Genomic DNA, 24,507 nt, shown 5'->3' on the forward strand with positions numbered 1-24,507 from the left:
GCCGCCGCGAGCGGGGCAGTATTTCCGTCATGGAGAGCACTTGACTACACACGTCTGGGGTAGTTTTCCTCTTTTTTTTTTGAGTTTCCTGCCGTTTTTATTCTGTGCTACGCCCTTCTGCTGCTGATCAGCATTCAGGCGCTCAGTCGTAGCTGAGCTGCGGCACAGCTTGCTGGGAAGGCCAGGAGGGGCACCACGACATGGACCTCTGCTGTTGCCTGTGTTTCGGCCCGTTGGACGGTAGGTTCTGCGGCCGTCCCGTTGTCGGAAGCGTCTCCTGGCCGGTGACACCATACACATATGCTTTTCTCATTTTCGGAGGGATGTGTTTTCAGCGGTGGGGCAATGTGATGTAGCTCTGCCACTTCCATGAGGTACAAAGGCGTGTGACGTGATCCTGCACAGCAGCATGGAGCTTCTAGCACAGCTGGACCTGGGAGGGGCACAGGGCTGCTCTGAGACCACTGGGTCACTGAAACACCAGGCAGCTGTGCTCACAGACATTATGGAACCAGAAAGAAAAAACATTTCACTCAGTGACTTCCACATTCACCCTTGGGTATGTTCTGAGACTTTATTTGTGAAAATATAACTTGGTATATCAAGGGATTGGTGCTACATGGAATATGGAAAATTTAAGAAAAATGTCACATGCACAACAATTAGGCAGGTGTACGTGGGAAAGCGTTTGATCTTTAAGCTGCCATTTTTCCTAAAGGCATTCCTGAAATGGGTGTGGTGCAGCATTACCTGATCTCTGTACCTGTGTGGGTGTGGCCTGCATTGTCTCTATATCCTGAGCCGTCCATCTGTCCTGTCCATCTTTATTTCATGGTCATTCAATCTGTCTTCCCCATCTCTTGAACTTGTGCTGCAGCCAGACTTACAGTATATGCAGCCTGGTAATTTCAGTTTCTGCTCTTCTGGCCTTACACCATTGTATTTGTGCTTATTTGTGACTTTAATAAGCCGTGCATTAATTGCAAGCCGGGACACAAGAAAAGTGCCATACGTGGTACGTTTATAGGGAAAGTGCCGTCTCATAGCGGTCAGGGAGATGGTAGGTAGAGCTGAGATACCCAGCACTGTCCCCTTTCTGTCACATCTCTACACTGCTACAAGTCCAGGCCCACGTTCCTCTGCTTCAGAATCAGACCTTCCAGTCTGCCTCAGGTGTTTCTGTCAGGCAAGAAGAACTTATGTGCTCTACACTCTTCTGCCCACTAGACAACTCGCAGTGGTTTGGGCTGTAGCTGATAAAATCAGCTTTTCATCTCCCTCGCTAACATTGTCAGAAACAGATTCTGCAGCTGGGGCTTGTCTGCACTGTCCTTTGCGCATGTGCAGGTGCTCCACATGTCTATGGTCCTGCAGCTGGGGTTTGTCTGCACTGTCCTTTGCTCATGTGCAGGTGCTCCACATGTCTATGGTTCTGCAGCTGGGGTTTGTCTGCACTGTCCTTTGCGCTTGTGCAGGTGCTCCACGTGTCTATAGTCCTGCAGCTGTTGAAGGTGTGGTGTGACTGTTTGCCTGGTCATAAGGGTGACTTTACAGAAACTGTGACTCTGTTTCGCTCTCTCTCTCTCTCGGCTAAGTTTAGCAGATTAAACAAGGTCATGGGCAGAAAGATAAAAGATAGGAAATATCTAATACAAGGAAATGTATCCAGGGAATATCTAGATAAAATAAGACATCGCTATGCTGGGTGAAATGGTAAATGATACACTTATGTAAATATTTAAACATTTTTTACACTAGAAAGAGAGGGTGGTGAACTGTTGACTCGTGCAGTTTTGGCAACAGGGCCAAGCGTGTGATGGGCTGTACGTCATTCTCCTTTTGGGATCCGCTCTCTCTCAGGCATCCGCCACCGGGCTGCTGTCACGAGCTCTTTAAAGAACAAGGCTGCAAATACAGTACATTTATACCGTGTGCTTTGTCCCGATAAAGGTTTTTAAAAAAAGACGCTACATTCAGTCAGTGGAAGACAGACAGTGAAATGGACGTAACTGAACATCTGCACAAAACAACGAAAAGGCGAGGAGGTCTGTGAAGATTTTCAAGGGAATCACAAAGAGTGGGAATAGAGCTTAGGCATATGGGAAGAATTAGGTTTACAAACTGAGTGAGAGAGAGAGAGACAGAGACAGACAAAAATAGACTAAAAGTCTGCTCAACAAGAAATACATTTAGAAAGAAGTAATGAAGGATGGTGTTGACAAGAGTCTTGCCAGGGAAAGTGTTTTAGGAACCAACAGGCAAGTAGTGTTTGAGAGAATCTGCGGAATCGTACTTACTGCGGTGACAGGGGCTGCCTCTCCGAGGCCGAGACACTGCGCATGACGAAGGGAAGCCTCATGTTTTATTAAATCTGCCCGGCCGAACTGAAGCCGACGCCTTCTGCCTCGGAAAGAAGAGATGCCCGGCCCGCTACGGCGACCGCGAGCCGCCTGAAGCTCGACTGGCATCCGTGTGCCGCTGTGCCGTCGTCGCCAGCCAAACAGAAACAGGAAAAGGTGGGGGAACGGAGTCAGGAGGGAGGGCCCCTGGGGGCGGGGGAGGTGGCCGGACAGGTTCTGCCTGCCAGAGAGTAACCCGAGGGACGGAACCAGCGAGAGAGGCAGCTCCTCAGCCTCGGTCCTGAGGCGACAGAAGGATAGCCTTCAGAACTTAAAAGCCCAGACCGGCGCCACACCCCTGCTCCCCCCTCCTCCTCCATCCTCACCTCCCGCTGCTCCCCGCCCACCTGTCCGTGCCGGCAACACGACCCGCTGAGCTGTAGTCCCCATGTCGGCGAATACCCTAGAAAGTGCGTTCCCCAGCCTGGTGGTTCTGGGGCATGCCATCACCCTGCTTGCTGTCTGGCAGTGGAAGAAACGCAGGAGGCAGGCGGTGGAAGGTAAGGGCGCAGCGGAGGATTTTGCCGTGTGGGGGTGTACTTACGCTCTTAGAAGCAGGACCGAATCGGCGGTTTAATAGTCTGTGGTGTATTACAGCTGTCGTGTCTCGCTGCTCCTCAGCTCACTTTGTTTCTCAACACTTCACTCTGCACGCAATTCTCTCTCTCTCTCTCTACTCCCTCCCAGCTTTCCTGTTGATACCCACTGTGTGTGGGGTTAACTGTTTAAGTTCCAGTTTTGTTGGATTGTTTGGAAGGAGTTTCATTACTCCACATAACACTGCTTAACGTGCTGGCTGCTTAACATTTTCCCCCTGGTTGAACTTCACAAAGGGAAACTCTGCTTATGTATTATAAGCGTCATTACAGCGATTGCGTGAGTGATGTCCCCTTAAAAACACAGACTCTAGGTAAATTGGCAAACAACACAGGAGCCATGTGCTTTTACGAGTACAAAAGCACACCCTGTTGTACTGCACCTGTTTTAATAGAAGAGCAAGTAGAGCTGTCAAGGTTAAAAGTATATAATAGATATGAGCAAATGTTTGGTCAAATGTGTTCTATTGTTGACTGTTGCCCGTGGTTACCACACCTGAAGGGTATACAGTTCCTCTGTTGTAAGCCATTCAGTCAAAGTCCTGAAGGATATGATTTGACTAGTAAATGTCAGGCCATGTGTTGAGAAGTGGGAGAGATGGTGGTATAGGAGCACTTTTCTACTTTGATATTTCTGTGGCTTGGCCTCAGGACTATGATTTTATGAACTTTATTACAATGCATCTGACATTTTCTGTTGGAAATAATTAGTAAATCAAGATTTACTAATTAAATCAAGATTAGTGTATATAGTAGTGTGAATTCTTAGAATTAGCGGGCCAGTGTGTAAATAAGCCAAATTACTGTATATTTACCTATATTTATTTAGAATCTGTTTTTGTCCAAATTAATGTACAGGCAAGGCAGACAGGCTGTATTTTGGGGTATCAGAAAGCTTGACAAGTAACATGTAACCATTAAGCTGCGTTGCCTATGTGTGAGGATTAGGCCTGGGAAGTTTGTTTGATGTATTTTGTTTTGAAGCCCATAATGGTTGAGCTCGTGAACTTGTGTTCCATCCCATCTCTCTGCTCAGCAGGTTAATCCTTTATGGTGGAGGCTTCTGAATGCCGTGTGACAGCTTCACGCGATGGATAATGGAGTCTGCTGCCACACCCTAAAAGCAGATGCTTAATAAAGGAAAAACAAAACAGAAGAACTTCTCCTTGTTAAAAATGGTTGCCAAAGCTTGACTCCCGGCCGCTTCACCTTTAAATATCTGACATTCCTTCAAACGTTGCCTGGAGGCCAGATGTTTAGCAGGTATCTGGCAGGCTTTGCTCCAAGTGTGCTTGGTGGGAGATATCTTTATATTGCTACGTTTTGTTTGGTGACTCAGTGTTTCTGAAACACTGCTAGTTCCTCTTATTTATAATCCAGAATGTTCTTTTTTTCTGCCATTGGAAGTGATTTCATTTTGTATTGTATGCTGGAGCATAATGCAGTTCCAATCCCTTTGACTTTTCTTGAGGAGTGAGTCTTTAGTCCATTGTTTTTTCCCCAAGATTTTATTATGTCAAACACTTTGTTCACATTAGATGGCTGTTCCTCTTTAGCAGTTTTGATGCTGTTCAAAACTTTGCTGTTAAGGCAGAAAAAAACTAGTAATTATGAAAAAATATATATATACAGTATATTCGAATTTATTCTATAATTTATCGATTGGACCTCCCATTCAAAAATGAGATCCAAAGAAACTCAATGGCAAATGTGCAAAAACTGTAAGAGCACTAATACGATTAATGGATCAGTAGTTTTTGCTCCATGCTCAGTCCCCTAGCAATACAAACGCCTGTTACGTGTTTCGGGAAAGGCAGCACACTGACTTTACGGAAATATATATTCTCTGTTTATGTCCGTTGAGACAAGAATCTCCTGGCAAAGAGACTTGGTACCGCTGGATTCTTTAAATATTACAAACACGTAATGAAGGAAGTTAAACCTGAATGACAATATAAGAAAAATGCAGGATTACGATAACAAAAGCTGGTCAGACGAGGTCCGTGAATACTTTTTATTGTCATACATTAATTATGCGTGAATAATTAATAAATGCTGCATCTTTAATATGCAGACAAAGTTCGCAAGTACTCTAATAGTCAAAAGTTAACACTGTACTGTATCGCTTGTATCATATGCTTAAGTATATGTTTATTATTTAATAAAAGGTGTTTGAGGTTTGCATCGTAGTAATAAGCATGTTATGTAAATATAGGAAACACCCAGGCCAGGGCAGGGAGGCGTGTCTTTTAAAATATTTAAAATATCTTGGTTGCACCCATGTACCCGTATATAACATGGAATCCAGGTGTGGCAGGTTTTACATGTGAAATTTCATCTGGAAAAACTAGATTCTTGAACTAGACACTGAAATTCAATGTACTCAAAGAACTCGCATCTCTGTGATATGTTTAAAGCCTTAAAAATTCACGAAAAACCTTTTATATAATATAAATGTGTGTGTGCTGTGCATAAAATTTATATACAAATAATTATTTAGACATTCTATATAATTATAACCATTACTATGTGCTACGGTTACGTTTATATTAATGTACCCATTACGTTAGGTGGATTATGTGTCTATTGGAGTAACATGATGAAGGTAGCCTTTGATCACACGGGAAACCTCGCCCGTGGTGGCTGTTCAGACACAAAGATCAAACCCTGAGGTTAAGTCAGGCTGGTCGAAGAGCTCGCGTTTCAGCGCAAATAAAAATAGCGTTCGGTGCGATCGGCGGCGACACGAGAGGGAGGGTGCGCAGCGTGTCTGCGCCCGAAGGAGAAAAGGCAGGGCATTCAAATGCGAAGAAATTACAACATCTGAAACCGGATCCAGCTCCGTGTTTTTTCCCCTCTCTAGTAATAACGAACAGATTCGGGAAAAACAAAACGCTGCCGCGAGACCGGCTGCCCTCCCATATGCACGCCGCCCCACGAAGGAATCGGCGCGCGAGCCTGGAGTTTTCTTACGCTACTGTATCTTTAGGAGATGGCGGGCAATTCTGCTGCGCCTCCCGGAGGGAAGCGTCGGTATGACATCTTTAATCAGGACCTTTTTTATGAACGGGCTAGTTATGTGATCGAGATGAGCTTGCAAGAAAGAAGCGCACTTTTGGTGGGTAAAATGTGCTGCGCAGGTGAGTATGGACGTGGAAGGTGGAGTCTGGGAAAGGCGGGTGTCAGACTTTTGCTGCTTTAACCCTTTAGATGTTAGCATCTGGAATCGGCCATGAAACTACTGAAGTATTGCGATGACCTACTCGGCTGCGAAGTTTGTGCCTTCTATAGCAAACGATACTGCTTTACTTTACATTTAAATAAATGCTGGGATATACTGTGCGCATAGCATTGTTTTGCGCCTACTCTGTATTTATTAAAAAAATAAAACTTCAAGTTGTTTCTACCAGTTCTTTTTCGAAGGAACCTTCTACTTATTAAAAGAAGACAAGTTTTGTTGAATTATCCTAAGGCATCAATTTTTAAAGATATTTCTTAAAACGGCCCTATTTTTGCCTGTTCTCCCTGCTTCTGACGTGGTCTTTGCATGCAACCCTTGCGTGGTAGATTTGGCATCATATGTATGATATTTTCATTACCTACTGCTGTCTTGCATCCAATTTGGCACTTTGTAATAAGCTGTAGTATATCAGCGTGTGCACCTGGAGCGCCTCCAGTGACATTAGAGACATGTAAACTTCCTCTTAAGACTGAAAAAACGGCTCTTTTCTTGGGGGTGGGATTTCTGTGTTAAAGCACCACGTGAATACAAACTGACTGCCAAAAACCAGACGCTATTTTGTTCACATCTGGAAGATGTAATAAAGGGATATATCAGCCCACAATGGGAGCTGTAGGACTGCTTCTGCAGGGCATATTTACTTGTTGTTGGTCCTGCTATGGGTGCATTTATGATTGTAACATTGGCATAAAAAAGAAATCGTAAAATATTTTAAAGGCTGCATATTTTCTGTTTATCTTCACTTTCGTGACCATGTTCTCATCGTGAGCACATATAGTGTATATGTCAGCTGCTTTGTACTAATTGTGTAAGTAATTGATATTAATTCTCAATAAAATGCAGGAAACTTAGTAGCAAGCTCTTAGAGACTTGTATGAGTCAAATATGATGGGACTACACCTTTGTCACAGAAAGGAAATAGCTGGCAGTTCATTCCTCCTGTGGGTTTTACTCTGGGTCTAAAAATACAGTGTCAGTCTGCGTGGTCTGCCAGCTTCTGTCTGTGTGTTTGGGTCGTTGTCATGGAAACCTTCTCACGTTTCAGTTTTACTCATACTCAAGTATTTAACTGGCACGCCATATGTTTATAACTTGATTTATGACTTGGTGGGTACTATGAGTGTAGAATCCAAATCCAGCTGTCCAGCAGACAAGGACTTCTAGATGATTTTCAGTAAAATTGGCAAAATGAAGGGTGTCGCTGATTTCTAATTGCACAAAGTAAGAAAATTACATATTTATTTAGATATTACATAGTAATAATGGTTGTGATGCATCTGCACTTCGGGGAGCTACTAAAATTATTGTTACATCACATATGTTAATTCTGGAAAACTGTGCTCAGTGTTCTCTGATTGATATCACTCAAAGGGGGGGGGGGTGATACATTGGAGGCCAATCTGATTGGGTGATTGATGAGAGCTGATGCCACCCCTCTCAACGGCTCTACCACTGCCACTACAGTTATTTCAGTCCTACTCTATTGCAATACAGTAGCCTAACTGGAGTGTGGCACTGTAACCAGCAGGGGGAGGTAATTTATCAAACTGATTCTATGCATATGGATTTATTCTCAAACACATTCTGATTAAATGAAAAGAGTACCATGACTGTCTGAGAGAACTGGGCCAGTGCATTGTGTTTAGTCTGAAAACAATGTTGCAAAGCAGTGTCTGCAAACAGACATTGATGAGCTGTCTGAATGCCATGCATGTCTGCTTTGGTAGTGCCATTAATCCAGACCGGATTTGGATGCTCCGCCCAAGGTGCCATTGTTCTCTCTTTACCAGGATAGGAGTGCAGTTCCTCTTTTTTATGTGCTGTACAATGTGATGATTTACTGACACTGGTCCCAGGGCACGGTACTGAGTACACACATGTTTATGTATCCCGCCCCTGCTCACGTGTACCACGCATATTCCCTTGTATGGCCTATCTAGTAGGGAGCATTAGGGTTCCCTCCTTCTCTGCCCCAGATCAGGGTGTTGTACTTGCTAGAGTGCGTGTCTGCTGCCACCAGGAGGCCGATAAAGTAAAACTGATGCCGGTTTGATCTCTTTTTCTGTCGGCTTCCTCTCTGAGAAAAGTGACACAGGGTAGGAAGGGCTGGATAGTCCAGCAGGCCAATTTGGACAAGCCGTAGAAGGCTCAGGCAGAGCATTAGCAAGTGAGGTTTTTCACCTTCCCAGCAGAAATAGCCAACGTGACATGATAAATAGCAGGCCTATTCCCAAGTTTGGATGTTAATAGCTGCTTGATGAAGGATCCTTAGTCCTAATCCTGGCCGGTCTCAGTGTGGGCTGGCCATTAACTTTAAGAGCTCCACTGGGCTTATTTACACCACTCTAACATCACTCTCGGTTTAGAAAGAGTAACTGGTTTAAAGAAAGAGGGAAAACCTTGAACTGACTACGTCTAGCCAAGATCAGGACTCAGAATAACTGCTCTATATTTATTCTGAAAGGTGTATGATACGTCCTCTAGCTTGACTTAGTTAAGACATGCAGGCCAGTGTTCAGGGGATTAACCACCATTAAGAAGCACTTTAAAAAGTCAAACCCTTGTTGTCCGTAACAAACTCTTCACCAGAGAAGGTTTGCTGTCCACACGCTGTGTGCCTTAACACCTGGGGAACATTTCAGATTCCTCACGTGTGAATGCATTTAGGTCAGCATACAAACAGGCCCCTATGGCAAGTAGAGATGTGAGGAGGCACTCGGCTCTTAGCTGGAACACAAGAACTTCATGGCACCTCCTGGTATGTAGCACGCAGTCTGGGAGAACACATTTATCACTTATGTTCCATTTGCCTATTTTTATGGGATGTCTATATATATATATATATATATATATATATATATATATATATATATATATATATATATATATATATATATTCTAATAACAGCATGAGTCACAGTCATGGGGGGGGTGGAGTGGGGGTAAACAATTAAATACAGCCGTCACTCCAGGATACGTCAGATTATTACTGTTTGTAAAAAAGCAACAGTTGCACTTCAAGTTTAGAAATGAATATTAAATCAGGAGGAAGGTGATAGACTCCATATGCTATGCAGGTAAATGCTATTGAACTCAGGAGAGTGCGACTGGTCGGGTGATGAGCTTAGAACTGGCTGAATTTAGCGTGTGAAAATGGTGAGGAGGGACAGTGCCGTGATGATGCCTGTTCTCCTGACTGCGAGGGGCGTCTGCAGCTGCGATGGGGCACCGTGTCTGCTCACGCGCATGTGCACCGTGTCTGCTCACGCGCATGTGCACCGTGTCTGCTCACGCGCATGTGCACCGTGTCTGCTCACGCGCATGTGCAACGTGTCTGCTCACGCGCATGTGCACCGTGTCTGCTCACGAGCATGTGCACTGCACATCGCAGGACTCAGCAGTCCTGGATGATACTTTATTCGGTGATGTGGAGGAGAGAAATGAAAAGGGCTGTTCATTTTCACAATTCTGCGTTTTTAAATGCTGACTAACCTCCATAAATCTTTGCCACGCTGGTAACTCCCTGACCTGAGACTGACACGTGCTGAGCCTGTTGTAAAACATTGTTACTGCTGCGGTTTACACCTTTATCGTGGTATTAAGAAAAGGGACATTTGTTCTTAAATCTTCAGAACAGAAGTTTACCTGTAACATGCTCTTCAGATAAGTTTTAAAAATGAATGAATTGCAGATGTTCATTAGACAGGAATTCTTCACAGGGGTCCTTGTTAAAAACCTGGCCCCAGAAGTGTATGTGACCTCCAGCCTCCTGTAGCCATTATTTGTAGGTCTTTGGTGAGCAGCTTTAATGGTGGCTGTAGCTCGTTTACATGTTTCAGGTAGGAGGCAGATATGCAGCCTTGCTGGCCACCTAGACGTGCTGCTTGCGGAGCGCCTGTCTGAGAAAACAGAATCGGCACCGTGAAGCACAATGAGTCATTGTGCTGGGACCCCAGCGCAGGCTGCTGGTCCCATGTGGAATGCTGGGAGATCCCGCTGAGTTTCTCATTACAACACCAGACTCCTGAGCAGGTGTCTAGCTTGTATGTACTTGGTAGCATTACATGCAACTTGGCCTTACACTGAGTGTGGAAGGAAAGTATAGGGTTTACACTAAATGAAAGAGCAAGTAACTTCCTGTTCAAATGTTTCATCTGTTTATCTGTGTTTCTGTCCATCTGTCCTTTTTAATATCTAGCTTTTTAGTGGTGGTTGTTTTCTAGCTGCCCAAAGGCAGTTTCGTGACGTTTCCATTGTGACCCCTGGAACATCCATCCCAGGTTCACCCACAGCATTGACGTTGCACTTCTGGCTTTCAGCTGAAACATTATTTCTTTTCCTCTTACTTAAGTTTTATTTTTGTCCATCCCTCACCGCAACTGAAAGGCAGGAAATCGCTCCTAAGGAAATTTGAGGTAAAATGACTGTATAACTTCCATTCCTGTTAGTAGCATTGACTGTGATGGCCTCGTCCAAAAGAACCCACTCGGCCCAAACTAGAGACTCAGCGATTCTTCCGCTTTCAGTCCATTTTATGAATGAATGTGAGGCACCGGGAGACAAAACCCATTTTGTATTTGAGTTCCAGGGGTCCTGCATGTGGTCCTGTTTGAAGTTCATTCTTCCCATTACAGCGACTGTAGAACACCATAACGAGCAGCTACTGTATAGGATCCGTGCTATGAAGTGTGAAATGCATTTTAGTGGTGTTTTTAGGAACAAATGTGGTCAGTACAATGGGAATACAATATAATTTATGCTATTTAGAATTTAGATGTTATCTGGTGAGTGGTCCAAAGTGGAGGAAGTAACAACAATAGGTGATATGAGACCCTAAGCTTTGTGATGATGTTAGTGCACTGAGCCTCCGTCTGCTTTCATACGGCCTTCCTCAGCCAATCGCTTTTTACATCCCCTTTGGTTCGTCAGCTGCTGTGGTCAACGTGGCTCGACAGGTTTCGCTGATTTTCATTTCTCAGTTCCATCAGCCAGATGTGTTTCTCAAGTAAGACAAAGACAGATCCCTAGCTACCATTGCTGCATGCTGGATGGTGACGCACGTTGGACTTTTGAGGACGTTTTGAGCCCCAGGGCCCATTAACAAAGGGGTTTATTGAAATCTTGTTGCCTTGCAGAACAGATGATGATAGATTTCCACTATTCCCTGGTTTAACAACCTGTCTTTCCTGTAATAATTAAGCCATTATTTTTAGCTTCTGGATTTTGTGAATTTCCAACTGCGTGAGGTCCTCGGGCTCTTCGTCCTAATATGTACCTAAGAGGTAGCGCACAATAAATGATAATATAAATGAATTTAAAATTAGTGTCATATAAAGAAAAAGGAAACTGAGTTGCATAGAGGAGCTATACTGTTTTTTTTTTTAATGGATCTTCATTGGTCCTATATTGTGGCAGCCGTAGGTGTGTTGATGTGGAGTAGAAAAGTCATCTATAACTGCACAAAAACACAGGAGTCTGGCTCTTTTTTAGGAACTGTTTATTGGTTGGTGAGGACATACTTCCTCCGGCTGCCCTGTTTGCATTTGCTACACCCCCCGCTGGCTACGATGCCACCTTTGGCTAGCTTATAGTGTGTCCACTGCTGGCACGACAAGCCACAGTGAGGGACATCTAGCCGGGGAAGAGCGTCAGTCACAGCCCAGAGCAGGCCTGGCTGGGGCCTGGGGGCAGGCTGAGATTGAACTGTAGCTTTTAGGTGCTATTTGGCAGCAAAAGGGGCAAAAATAGTGACAGAAGAGGGAGACGCAAAGCAGGAGAGAGAGAGAGAGCAGGAGGGGAGAGAGAGAGAGAGAGAGAGAGAGAGAGTGAAATTATAGGCTGAGCTGGACCAGAAGCTGCTTCTTCAGTACACCACATGACTTCATGGTCGTGCTGTTTCACAAGCAGCGACGACTTAGATGCTAAACAAGCAGGACGCTGAGCAGAGAGAAAGAAGCACTTTTAGGAAGTGAATGTGTCACTGCGTTCGGGGGACAGGATGTCTTCACAGCAGAGATACAGGAGCCCTTCTGCCAACAGTCTGGGGCAAGACAAAGGTCCCTTGGATGAAGGATATTATCAGATGATGCTGAAGGCGACAGATGAGAGGAAAGGTACCCTTGCAATATAGTTTTATGGTTCATTAAAGCTAGAAAAGTGGCTGACTTTACAGCTGTGGCTATAGTGATTTTATGTGATTAAGTTCTATCTGGAAAAGTGACCGTCTATACGTATGTTGCTGTGCATATTACATCTTAATGTTTTTTTTAACCTAGTTTTTGTGTGAAAAGACTTTTTTCTCTATGTTCAAATTATTTATGCAACCATTCTGTTACCCCACACAGCTATTCATTGAGGCTAATAGAGGGGGAAGCCCTTAAACATGACTCTAATGTTCCCTATTGGCTACCTGCTGTGCTGATGGAACGCAGCACAGCCAATCAAAACTTTGCATCATCAAGGCAGTAACATATGGATGAATTTAATACTGAATTGTATTGGTTTATTTGTAAACATGCACACAATGAGAAAGTATTTCAGTATATGTCTAAAACTGTGTCTAACTTTTAACCCTTTAAAAATAAATAAAAAAAATAGAATTGAAGAAATTGAACTGTTTCTTTTCTCTGTAAAAATGTCCTTATTTTCTGAATATAAATTATTGCAAAAAGAAAACATAGTGCAGGAATCAGGGATTATCAACCTTACCTTGCATAACTAGTAAATGGTTGGAAATTGAAGGACGTGTAATGAAATCCAGTATGTGTGACCACTTTTGGTGTTATCTGCAGATGGTTACTCTGGGAGAGGGCCCCCGTTCTCCTGTGGTGTTCTGTTTTAAATTAGACTGGTACAGTAGTTAAAAAAGACCAGCGGCTCAGTTTTTACCATTGATTTATGTTGCTGGCTGGTGTTTCAAGTAGAGATGTTTGCTTTTGTGGTTTAAGTGGTCATTGCTGTATGCTGTGTAAATCAGATTTCTTTAGGGTGAAATTAAAATTTAAGCCATTGGAACTTTGATTTATTATTGTTTTATTGCTCAGCTATTTTTCTCACAAAGAATTCTATCTATTTATACAGCTGGATATTTTACTGGAGCATTTCTGGTTAAACACTATTGCCGAGTCTGAGGGGAGGAGGGGCATTGCCCTCTCAGATTTTCCTTGCGCCCACCCGAGAAGTATTCAGCCAATCACAAAAACCTTTTTTTATTGACATTCTGATTGGTCAGTTTGGGCATGTAAGGCATTATACTGTAAACTTATGCTTTTCCATGAATGAGAAAGCTGACCAATCGAAATCTCTGATTGCTCCCCTTCCCCCAATCATGCGAGCCTAATACCACATGCAGAGCCCCTCGCCCAGGCTGACCAGTGGTATGTTCAGTCTGTGCTCCTGATGGCGTATTAACTCTGCTGTATATATTGGCCTGGTTGTTTCCATATTTGTGTCCTTCTGCATGCCTGTGATGTCCTCCATGGTTATGAGATTGTCTGTAATTGTGATTGATGTAAGAAACTCATGCTGATGTTTGTCCCTAAGGCTAGTTAGTCCTAAAGGTGACATAGGCGGCCGCCTAGGGTACTAACTTCTGAGGGGGCTCAGCCTTGCCGGTCAATTCATTTTGCCTCAGCCAGGGGGCGCCAGCGTTGACGCTCGCCTGGGCACCCCATTGGCAAGCGCTAGTTTTGTTTGTCCCTCTCCTGTGGATCGTGTGAGTGCCCCATTTCGATGCTGGGGCACACTGTGAAAGCTGTTTCAGTTAAGTTACATACATTTTCTTCAATTTTGAGGATGTGGAGCTGTTAAATTGTCTTGGAGCATAAATATACTTATGGCTCCAGGATGATGCAGCCTTTATTCTCTTTGTTCACCCTTGATATAGTTCCTATTGGAAAAAAACAGCATAATTCCAAGATCATGTTGATCTTGAAAGCAAAATCATGCTTTGTGTCTAATGGGACAATTTATTCAATTTAGCTGCATCCTGGAAAATACTAATTAAATCACTTGAAATATTGATGAAATTTATCCCCATTATATGTGATTTCGTTATGGTGGCCTTGAGCAGGCATATGCAGTCTTCTGAGGCATGTGCTTGTATCTCTCTGGCTGACGAAACGTTTCAGACAACCTATTTTAATGTGGGTCTGAGAGGGCTCTCCAAGAATCAGCCACCAACTCGCACTTTGCACAAATGATAAAACACGAGTAAAGCAAGCGGTGCAGGGGTGACCCCTAAAACTCCTACAGTCCTGGGCTGGCACTGCAATGCGTGTGTGTGCATGCAATCGTGCGTGTGTGTGTTTGTGTTTGCACAGGTTGTGGGGTAACTGTGTGCTTCACTGAAATAGTTCACAGAAATACTACTATTTGGAGTTTTAACAGGTTTAGCTGGTTACTGGATCGTCGTGTGCTGTTGGTAAATCAGGGGCTGCTGAAGTGCCCCAGTGCCTTTGGCTGAGGCCACTACCTGCCATAACCATTGTGATGTAATTGCTTCATTGTTGTTGTAAGGGTGCATTTCACAAAGTGTGTTCAGGCAAGAATGCATAGCGTTTAGGATATGAAAGCTGATTTTAGTCTTTATTTTTTTTAATTTACCATTTTTATTTCTGCCCTAAATGGTCACAGGCATTACAACATCTGAGATGGTGATGATATTCATTCAGAGAGATTTTTACTTCAGTCCACAGCATCCATTAGTTTAATCTTTGCTCTGTTGCTTCATGTATGTCCTATTTAGCCAATTTGTCTGTCTGCATATAGATAATGTCCTTCTTCTTGGCTGTTCCGAAACTGGGCGCTGTCACAGAGGAGAATGCTGTATCTCTTGCTGACCATGCCATTCTTCCTTGTGTTTCCCACAGATGAACGAGACAGGGTGCAGAAGAAGACCTTCACAAAATGGGTCAACAAGCACTTGATGAAGGTAGAGTCGCATCGCCTTCCTCAGCTGATGCCACCCAGTTCAACATTAATGTTCAGTCTCTCTCGATTACCTGCACTATCCAACGGAGCTCATATCATCGCATGTCCCTTTACCCTACGGTGGACAGTTCCCACGTGATACCATCATACCAAAGACCCTTAGCTGTGTGTTTATATGGCTCCAGTCACACACCTGTTGCTGATCACTGATTACATAAGCTTGACTTCCTCAGCAGTGTGTTACGGTCATGCAGCCTCAGGAAATGACCTCTCAAAGATCTTCATATTTAAAAGAGAAGGATTAAGTACGTGGCAAAATAGAGATTAACAACCGATAAGGATAAAGTGGGGCTGACATACCTGAAAGTGTTTTTGATATATCAACAAAATTGTGTTATTGGATAAAACATGGTTTTTTATGACAGCATTATGCTGACTGAATCACTCTGATCACATGCCTTTTGTTTTCTATACAGAAGGGCAGTTCGCATAATAATGTGATGGCTTTATTGTTCTTGACTTGTAACTTCACTATCTCATTCTATTTGCCAGTAGAAGGTTTTCCTGGCCGCATTACAATGGCCACCTCGGTCTGAGTCCTGAAGGGTCCCTTTCAGTGTTGCGCGACAGCTTTCCTGCCATAAACTTTCTGAAACCTCCTAGATGTAACCAAATGCCATTTTCACTTGGCATTTTGCATTGTAAACCATACTTTTAGGACCTCCCCTCCTCCATCTTTGTCAGCTGAGCTATTTGGCAGTGGGCTTAGTGTTTTCTGAGCATAGTGTTTTCTGTAATCAATGAGGGTTACCCCGTACTAATGGAGAGTTCAGTGAGACTTGTCATTCTACTATGTTACTGGCCAGACATTTGAAAAGCATAGCCAATTCACTGAACCCAATTCACTTGTTATAGCTGTTATAGTTTTGGCCTGCTGTTTGGTGGGGTAGGGAATATATATAAAATAAACTTAATTTAACAGTCATGTTTGCTTGTTTGCACTGCTAGATGTGTTACATTGCGTTTCTGCCTGATAATGTTAAGATTATGCATATTAATTTGGAAAAACAAAATGTAAGACATTAAATTGGGGATGAAATAATACTAGGCACGTTTAGGTTTGCCATAAACTAAAAGTTTGTGCAAGCAGTTTTTTTTCCCCAAATCTGTTTTTTTTTTCTCAAAGCATGTTGCCAGTGTTTTGCTGGTGAAAAATATGGACGGATGGATTTTTTCCTGGCATGTAGCACGAACAGCCGCCAGGCAGGCTGTGGAAAGCAGTGGCGAGCGCAAAGCCACTCTCACCGACAGAGAGGCACTTTCCCTTGACGATTATGGGTTTCATTTGGACTTTCAAAGAGACTAACAATTCCAAAAACCTTTGAAAGGGGAAAAATATATTTGTGGAACCATAAATATATACAGTTCTAAGACTGAAGATTAAGACTGAATGTTTTCAGATTCTTAAACGCAACAGTATGGTAGGAGCTGTTTCTCAAAATAAACAAGCTCAAAGCCAGCATAGGGTTTGTGAAAGCTCACAGGATCCTGCAAGACCATGGCAGTCCGCCTTCTTCAGACATTTGGGTTTAAGTGTCGCATTTAGAGTGAAAATGTCCCATCTGACCCACATCACCCGAGCAACACCATCCCTGCAGCCAAGCACAGCTTCAAAGGGAAACAACGGGCGAAAAAACCTGTTTGGTTTGCTGAGCGCTTACAGCTGGGGGAAGAAGCGTACCTTTCAGGAGCAGGACAGTTTTACATGGCCTACATACTGCCCCCTACTGGCCTGAATGCTGTCTGTTCACTGACTGTCCATAAACTACCCCAAGCAGCTTGAACTTGGGCAAATTTATAAAGAAGCTTTGAAAAGGTCAGACTTACGTACAGTAGTCTGTACTTTCCTCAGGCAGGGATTTCAGATTTTATTTATTTACTTACTTACTTACTTACTTACAAATGAGAGGAGGCCATTCGGCCCATCAAGCTTGTTTGGGGAGAACTTAACTAATAGCTCAGAGTTCTTAAAATCTTATCTAACTCTGACTTAAAGGAACCCAGGGTTTTAGCTTGCGTTACACTAACAGGAAGACTATTCCATACTCTAACTACACGCTGTGTAAAGAAGTGCTTCCTCAAATTAATTTTAAAATGTTCTCCTGCTAATTTCCACTTATGGCCACAAGTTCTAGTATTTAAACCATTCACTTTATGTGCAGCAAACATTTTCCCTCTGTGGTTTGCAAAATACTTCTCAAAGTAATATGTATCTTAATATTTTCTGATTGCTAAATAGCCGTTTAATTGTAATTAATTTTTATAGATTACCTGAAGTTTCTGGCAGTGTCCCTGTGTAGTATTTTTATTGTCGGCAGTGTTTCCAGCCCTGTCGTGGTACCACATGTGTTCCAGCCTTTTCTTTGACTGAGCACAAACCACTGAATGGCAGCTCTGTGAGTCATGATTTTAATTAGCCTGTGGTCCCATGTACCGCAGCCCCTCGTTGGTGGTTTATTCTACTTTTAATTAAAATGTTTTTTAAAATTATATTTAGGTTGTTTGAGAGGATGTTCCACAGCAAACTGTTGCAAATCATGGTATCTACATTTGATGCTGTAGAATTGTAAGGCATGTCTGCTTTTACACAATAGCAGGCAGTGCCGTCATATTCTCCTCAGTCCTGCCCACTCTCATTTTTATATCCAATCAGAAAGCAGAGTATTTCAGCTCAAAAGTAAATGTCCATATTCTGCTATGAAGTGCTTCCGTCTTGCAGGGGGGCTGGGGGCTAACCCAGGCAGCAGAGGGCTCTGGGCTACAGTCCATAGCAGGCCAGACAGCAGTGCTCCTTTAAATTTGACCTCCTTTATATATCACCTCCTTGTTTTTGTTGTTTTTTTCTAGGCGAGAAGCCAGGAAGCCACTTTTGTCACTGTCCTGCCAAATTAAAATGAGAGAAATGCTTTGTCTTATTTATAGTGTTAAGTTACTCTTACTGAATATTATATTTTGGATCCAAAGTCTTTAGAATCCAAGTGTAATTTTTGGCTTATACTCATAGCTGTTTATAGTCTAGTTAACCTCTTGCTTCACTGAGATGCATTTTGAAACTGTTTTGCATGCAAACTAAATTGATGTGATTTTCTAAAAAGTATTAAGTATAAAGTATACCCTTAATATATGTTATTCAGGGAAAGGGTGCACAGTATGTCTTCTGAAGTATTAATTTTCCAATGAGTACAACTTTTCAGATACGTGGACTTAAACCTGTTTGTTTTCTTTTATTCCTCTCTCAATTATCACAGCATCTTTAAGGACAGTTAGAGGTGAAAGATTGAGGCAGGGTGGTTATCCTCCAGGGCAGATGGTAGAGGGCTGGTATAGAGTCTGCCAAATCCATTCAGTGAGAGCATAAACACTTACAGTACTCTGGTAACTGCAGCTTTAGTGTAAACATGACTTGATGAGGACTTGTTTTTACTGCCAGCTTCACCTTCAGCTTTGTCAGAAGGTCATTTTATCCTGCCTATACAAGTGCCATCCTTCAGCGGTTTACATTCATTACTGAGCTACCCTTACGATGATTTGCTGCAGTTTGTTTTTCGTGAGAAAGTAAGGTTCCCACATCTGGGCTTGGTTTTTCTGCTCCAGATTTAAGCACCAGATTCCTGGGTCCCAGAGCCAGACAGACGGTAGCACATCTGGGTTACAGACACCATGGCTCTTCAGTTCTGGAGGAATGAGCAGGAATTTTTAACTCGCTGAATTGCTTCTATCACATAAATCTTAGGCTTATGACCAAGCCAGACAAATATGTATTCCTAACCTCCCCCTTGGACAATATCGGACTGAGCACTATTTGACAGATGAGTTTTTGTTGTGTTTGAGTAAATATGTCATAAGCCCAATTGTCCAATCAGCCAGTTAACACTAGTTATGGTATAAAAATCATCATAATGAACAAAACAGAAGTATTGAGTCTCTGGGATACAAGCTGAAAAATCAATGAGGTGGTTTAAACCGTCCCTTCGTGGTCATGGACATGGCTGGTTCAAATCCAGGAGACTGACTGTAATACCCTTGAGAAAGGAAGGTAACCTGAACTGCTCCAGTAAAAATGTAAAAATATACAGCTGTAGAATTAGGAAAGAACTTGCAAGTGACTTTGGATTGAGGTATCAGCTAATAAATTAGATTGTAATAGTGCCCCCTTGTTATTGTGTGCTTTGGGAGTTTGGAGCTATAAACCAAACTCTTGTCTGGTGGAAGCAACATAATCTCTCCTAAATCTACCCGAGTTGTGCTGGCAGTGGGTAATATTCAGTGACGGATTTATCTTTCCATTGGAGTCAATAGGGAGGCAGAACTTTGTTTCATTCCCTTTCAATCCTGCTTTATTCCTGCCCAGTGCAGTCACTTGTAGCACAGTCCCCTGTGGGGCTCTCACAATGGAAACATGCTGAAAAGTAGAGGAGCAAGTGTTTTACAAAAGTAAGGGCCTGCTCCTTTCATCCAGTCATCCATCATCCTTTGGAGTCAACAGCTACACTCTCCTGGGAGAAACTCTTGACTTATCAAAGTGCTTTTTGACAATGCAGACTGGCTGCCCATTATTTTTGACTCGGCTTCTAATCCCAGTTGAAGTGCGATCTTTAAATTAGGCACTAAGCTGCATACAGAATCACCTACGGTGCTTAGGAGCTCTACGTCTAAAGTGTCCTTTTCTTTTTCTTCTTCCTCTCTCTGTCTTTATCTTGCATACTGCATATTGTGTGTGTTCAGTAAGGTTATCTGGAGGATTCATTCAGCACACAGAGACCAGTGATCCTGAGGCCTTGCAGAAAAGTGCAGCCCTTTTTTTGTAAGGGATGTCTCTCTTGTCTGGAACCTCCTGGATCACTGCTTGCCAGCCCTGGGTTTTTTGGACCGTTTTCGGCACTGGGTCCCTGTATTTGGCTGGGCACTGTGCCCTCGCAGTCAGAGCTGTCGGCCTTAATCAAGTGTCTTTGCACTGGTATGAAGGCATTTGAGCACGAGCAGTGAAAACAGATGCTATCAGACCTTGGTCCACACTGCTAATGTGTGGACATTTGACATAAATATAATAATCTTTCCCAACTACTCTAAATTTCTATTTTTTTTCATTAAAGCACATGGTATATACAGGTATAAATATACTTATGGCTCCAGGATGATGCAGCTTTTACTCTCTTTGCTCACCATTAATATATTTCCTTTGAATATTTTACATTGGGGAAAAAACAGCATAATTCCAAGATCATGTGGTTCTTGAAAGCAAAATCATGCTTTCTGTCTAATGGGACAATTTATTCAGTTTAGCCTTATCCTGGGAAATACTAATTAAATCACTTGGAAATATTGATGAAATTTGTCCCCATTATTTGTGATTGCATTATGGTGGCCGTGAGCAGGCATATGCAGTCTTCTGACTGGGTCCCAGGTAACCAGTAGACTGATGTTGATTAAGTGACCAATTTAACAAACTTTCATTAAGAGACATCCATTGATCTTTCAGCCACCTTTTTTGTTCAGGGATTTGTGGGGGGGGGGGGCACATTCACACGCTACAGGCAATTTAAAGTCACCAGTTAAGCCCTTCTGGGTAGAACAAGTCAGCTGCCGCCAACAGAGCAGCGGTGGGATTCGTGGTTCTACCCACTAAGCCACCATGTATTACGAAATGTTATTAAAGGTAGTTAAGGCAGTAAAATCAACCCTTTGGTACACCAGTTACCTCTGAACCTACACCTGGTACATGTGTCTGTGTCCCCAGTAGTGAAAGACAAATTACTTCTATGGACTATAAAGCTCTGTTTACAATGAGAACCAGTAAAAAGGAATATAAGAATGGGAAATAATGCAGTGTCATGCAGTTTAAGTGTATTTTTTTATTACATCATAAGAGCATTTATTATCCATCTATCCATTCATCCAACTTCCATGATTCAGGGGTAAGTCTGGAGCTTCTTCTTGGAAATACAAGGCATGGGACACTCTGATTGGATGCCTGTCCATTGCAGGACACAAGGCATGGGACACTCTGATTGGGTGCTTGTCCCTTGCAGGGCACATGGTGTGAGACACCCTGATTGGATGCCAGTCCATTGCAGGGCATAAACTCTCATACCAACGTACATTAAGCACAATTTAAGACCAATTCACACAGCTGCTGTTTTCAGACTGTGGGAGGAATGGGGACAAAGTCAGGGACGGGATCCAAAGCCCCCGCCCTGGAGGTGGGAGGTTGTCATGCTGTCCAGCCCATGCTGCTCCATTCATATTTATCAGATTTTTTTTATTATTTTTTTAAAACGTATTTATTTTGCATCTGCTATCTTGTTGATTTTCTCATTCTTTTGTTTCACTTCCACTCCATGTGTAACATCCATTTTCTGTTTTTCTCTTTGCATATACCTCTGTCTCTTCATCTTTCCTCCATTCTCTCGTTCATTTCTTCTCCCCGAAGCACTGGAGAGCTGAGGTAGGTGACCTCTGTGTGCAGGACTGCACAGAGCGCTGAATGGCTCGCATTCTCATCTGCATGCCCCCCGCTGGGTTCTGTGGGTTCTGTACGGGCCCCTCCAGTGCCTCGTCTCTGTCTCTCTTTGCCTGCTTCCTCAGGTGCTCAAATGCCCCTTTAACTAAGTTCCATTTGACCCACTAAGAAAAACATACCATTATACAAATATGCTATGTTTCAGTGGTTTAATTCATAAGAAGCATTGAGGCATTATGGGAAAGAACTGGTCACAAGGACTGTGTGATTTTTTCAGTCTTGATGTAACACTGTTGTATCCTCAATGCTACAGAATAGAATTCTAGTCTTTGTGTGCCTTGTTATTTTCTGTTCAATTGCTAACCTTGGTCACAAATTGAATGTTTCACTTCTCACTAGAGGAGAGAGAGAGTTTTGTACATTTCAGATTATGCTACAATGAACGTCTTTTAAGTCTTTTGAGTGCCATATGTGCTTTTGAAAATCATGAAGCGAAAATGGAGCCTCTGTTGTGTTCAGACTGACACGGCCTTTCAGTAGTTTGTTCCGAGTTACGGCGTCCCTACAGAGAGTGTACCCTGCTGGTTTTGCATATGATTTTCAGGCAAAGACAGAAACCACTCTTCCTCTCTATGATAACACAACCATTTGCTTTACTTGCAGCACTGGTATTGTCTTTAACAGAGGAATTTACAGTGGACCCAAAAGTCTGTGTTAAGTGCAGATGACACCCCACTGGTTATAAATCCTTCCATAAGAACCAGAGGTTACAGGGGCTGCCTGTGCAGGCGGCACGTTCAGCTCATACGTCTTTGTCAGCCCTGAATTCCTGTTTTAGCTGCTATGCTCAAAACTGCTTTTAAGTTCCTTAACTTCTTAACGATCCTTTGCCCCCTGTTCTAATAGCCACAGTTCAATAACCGCATACTTTGCAAGTATAGCCATGTACAGCCAGCGAGTCATTCCAAGAGCGTTTGGCTTGACTGAGGACAGTCTGCTCCTGCCGCTGGCCCCCAGCGGCAGCGTTTATGCCGTCCCAGTCCCGGTGCCCTGCCTTTGACTCTACATGATGACATCTAGAAACTGACGCAGGGTTTTTGTCTTTCTGCTTATTAGTCTTTTGTATTAATACATGCTAAACAAGCTTAGGTGGCTGCAGTGTATGCATTAATTTGCAGTGTGCACCCGTAACACGCTGTTTAAGTCTGCATCAGTGGTGGTACAAACCCCATAACCATCTCTTTCCCTTATAGGCTCAGCGGCATATTTCTGACCTGTACGAAGACCTCCGAGATGGACACAACCTCATCTCCCTGCTGGAGGTGCTGTCTGGGGAGACGCTGGTGAGTGGAGCCCGGGGGCTGCGGCAGCACGAGCCTCAGCTCCCACCCTCCTCGGCCTCCCCGGCCTCCCCTTCCCACCTCTGCACCAGGCTGCTGCTTATACTTCTTAAGAATGAGCGACACTGCCTGCAACACTAAAGCACTGGGTTTATAGTGCATGAGTTGTTCCCAGGGATTGTTAAAAACCTATGAGTAGTAGGCAAATATGCAGAACATATGCTTGATTATTTTTTATTACGGTACCTTTGAGTACCTGGCTTTGTTTCATTAACACATTAACTTTTTTCCCTTCATTCTGTGTGTTGTGTGTACTTTTAACTCCTTATTTTCCCTTTCTGCCTCTTGTTTGCTGGCCTTTTCACTGACCTGTTGCCCCCTCCGGTCTGTTGCCCTCTCTGCCCTGTTGCCCCACCATGTCGCCCCTCCCACCCTATTGTCCTCTCCACCCTGTTGCCCCCTCCACCCTGTTGTCCCTCCTGCCCTGTTGCCCCCTCCACCCTGTTGCCCCCTCCACCCTCTTGTCCCTCCTGCCCTGTTGCCCCCTCCACTCTGTTGCCCCCTCCACTCTGTTGTCCCTCCTGCCCTGTTGCCCCCTCCACTCTGTTGCCCCCTCCACCCTGTTGCCCCCTCCACCCTGTTGCCCCTTCCACTCTGTTGCCCCTTCCACCCTGTTGCCCCCTCCACTCTGTTGCCCCTTCCACCCTGTTGCCCCCTCCGCCATGTTGTCCCTCCCACCCTGTTGCCCCTCTCACCCTTGCCCCCTCTCTTACACTGTTCTTACTGGGCTAGCCGCGGGAGCGTGACGTTATCAGGAACTTGCGGTTGGTGAGTGGGTCTGAATCTTGAGCTCATTGGCATGGCATGGGTCACTTCCATTGGCTGAGCTGAGCATGATGTCACTCTGTACCGTCACATGTACATTTTCTTATTTTAATTTCTGAACAACATGAAGTTATAAGAACGCAATAAAAATATCTAGAATGAGTCTTTATGACTCGTTCTGGCAAAGAGGGTCACCCAGAGTATTACCTTGCTTTCTTGTCATTGTAGAGAAAATGCCCGTTAGTTTAGTTTTATGATAAAATTCTAAAAAAGATCACAAAGACTCTTTTCACTTATATAAAAAATATAAGCTAAACCTTCCATGTTCTTCCTGTTCTTTTGGCCATTTACCCCACTTTGGCCATGGTTTGTCATCTGTCTTTCCATCAGAAACAGCATAAAGCCATAACTGAGGTCACGGCATCATTCACAGCAAGCCAATCTGTGCTCGACTCATAGTGCAGTTCATCTTGTGATTGGCTGAGGTAGTGCATGTGCTGTGCCACGTCTGTACAGTTACATATAGCGCAAAGATAAGTCAGGTGATATTGGGTGTGGATTTTGGTGGATCTTTTCTTTAAGGGTACATTGTACATGAATGATTAGGACAGTTTTTATCTCAACTAAAAGTAACCTGTAGATTAATAGGTTTTAG

General features: G+C 43.5%; 1 protein-coding gene and 1 long non-coding RNA gene across 21 annotated transcripts in view; one reads left to right on the plus strand and one right to left on the minus strand.

Annotated features, from left to right (window-relative positions):
- Window positions 1-24,507, plus strand: part of pleca (plectin a) — a 126,664-nt gene that overhangs the window by 66,800 nt on the left and 35,357 nt on the right. For 4 of the 20 annotated variants that reach the window (XM_023803869.2, XM_072705574.1, XM_023803873.2 and 1 more), the window contains 4 exons: window positions 15,107-15,168; window positions 21,658-21,672; window positions 22,941-23,030; window positions 23,820-23,855. In XM_023803869.2, the coding sequence (XP_023659637.2) occupies window positions 15,107-15,168; window positions 21,658-21,672; window positions 22,941-23,030; window positions 23,820-23,855 (203 nt within the window). Of the gene's footprint in view, window positions 1-185; window positions 241-2,759; window positions 2,900-12,059; window positions 12,350-15,106; window positions 15,169-21,657; window positions 21,673-22,940; window positions 23,031-23,819; window positions 23,856-24,507 lie in introns of those variants that run through there. The other 16 variants (XM_023803870.2, XM_072705569.1, XM_072705572.1 and 13 more) reach the window with 10 other exon arrangements.
- On the minus strand, window positions 542-2,436 carry LOC111839702 (uncharacterized). Its single transcript, XR_002837167.2, has 2 exons — window positions 2,298-2,436; window positions 542-1,905 (listed from the first exon to the last, which is right to left on the minus strand). It is a non-coding gene; the product is annotated as an uncharacterized lncRNA (long non-coding RNA).

The sequence above is a fragment of the Paramormyrops kingsleyae genome, chromosome 23, assembly GCF_048594095.1.
Source record: "Paramormyrops kingsleyae isolate MSU_618 chromosome 23, PKINGS_0.4, whole genome shotgun sequence".
In the NCBI taxonomy this organism is placed as follows: Eukaryota; Metazoa; Chordata; class Actinopteri; order Osteoglossiformes; family Mormyridae; genus Paramormyrops; species Paramormyrops kingsleyae.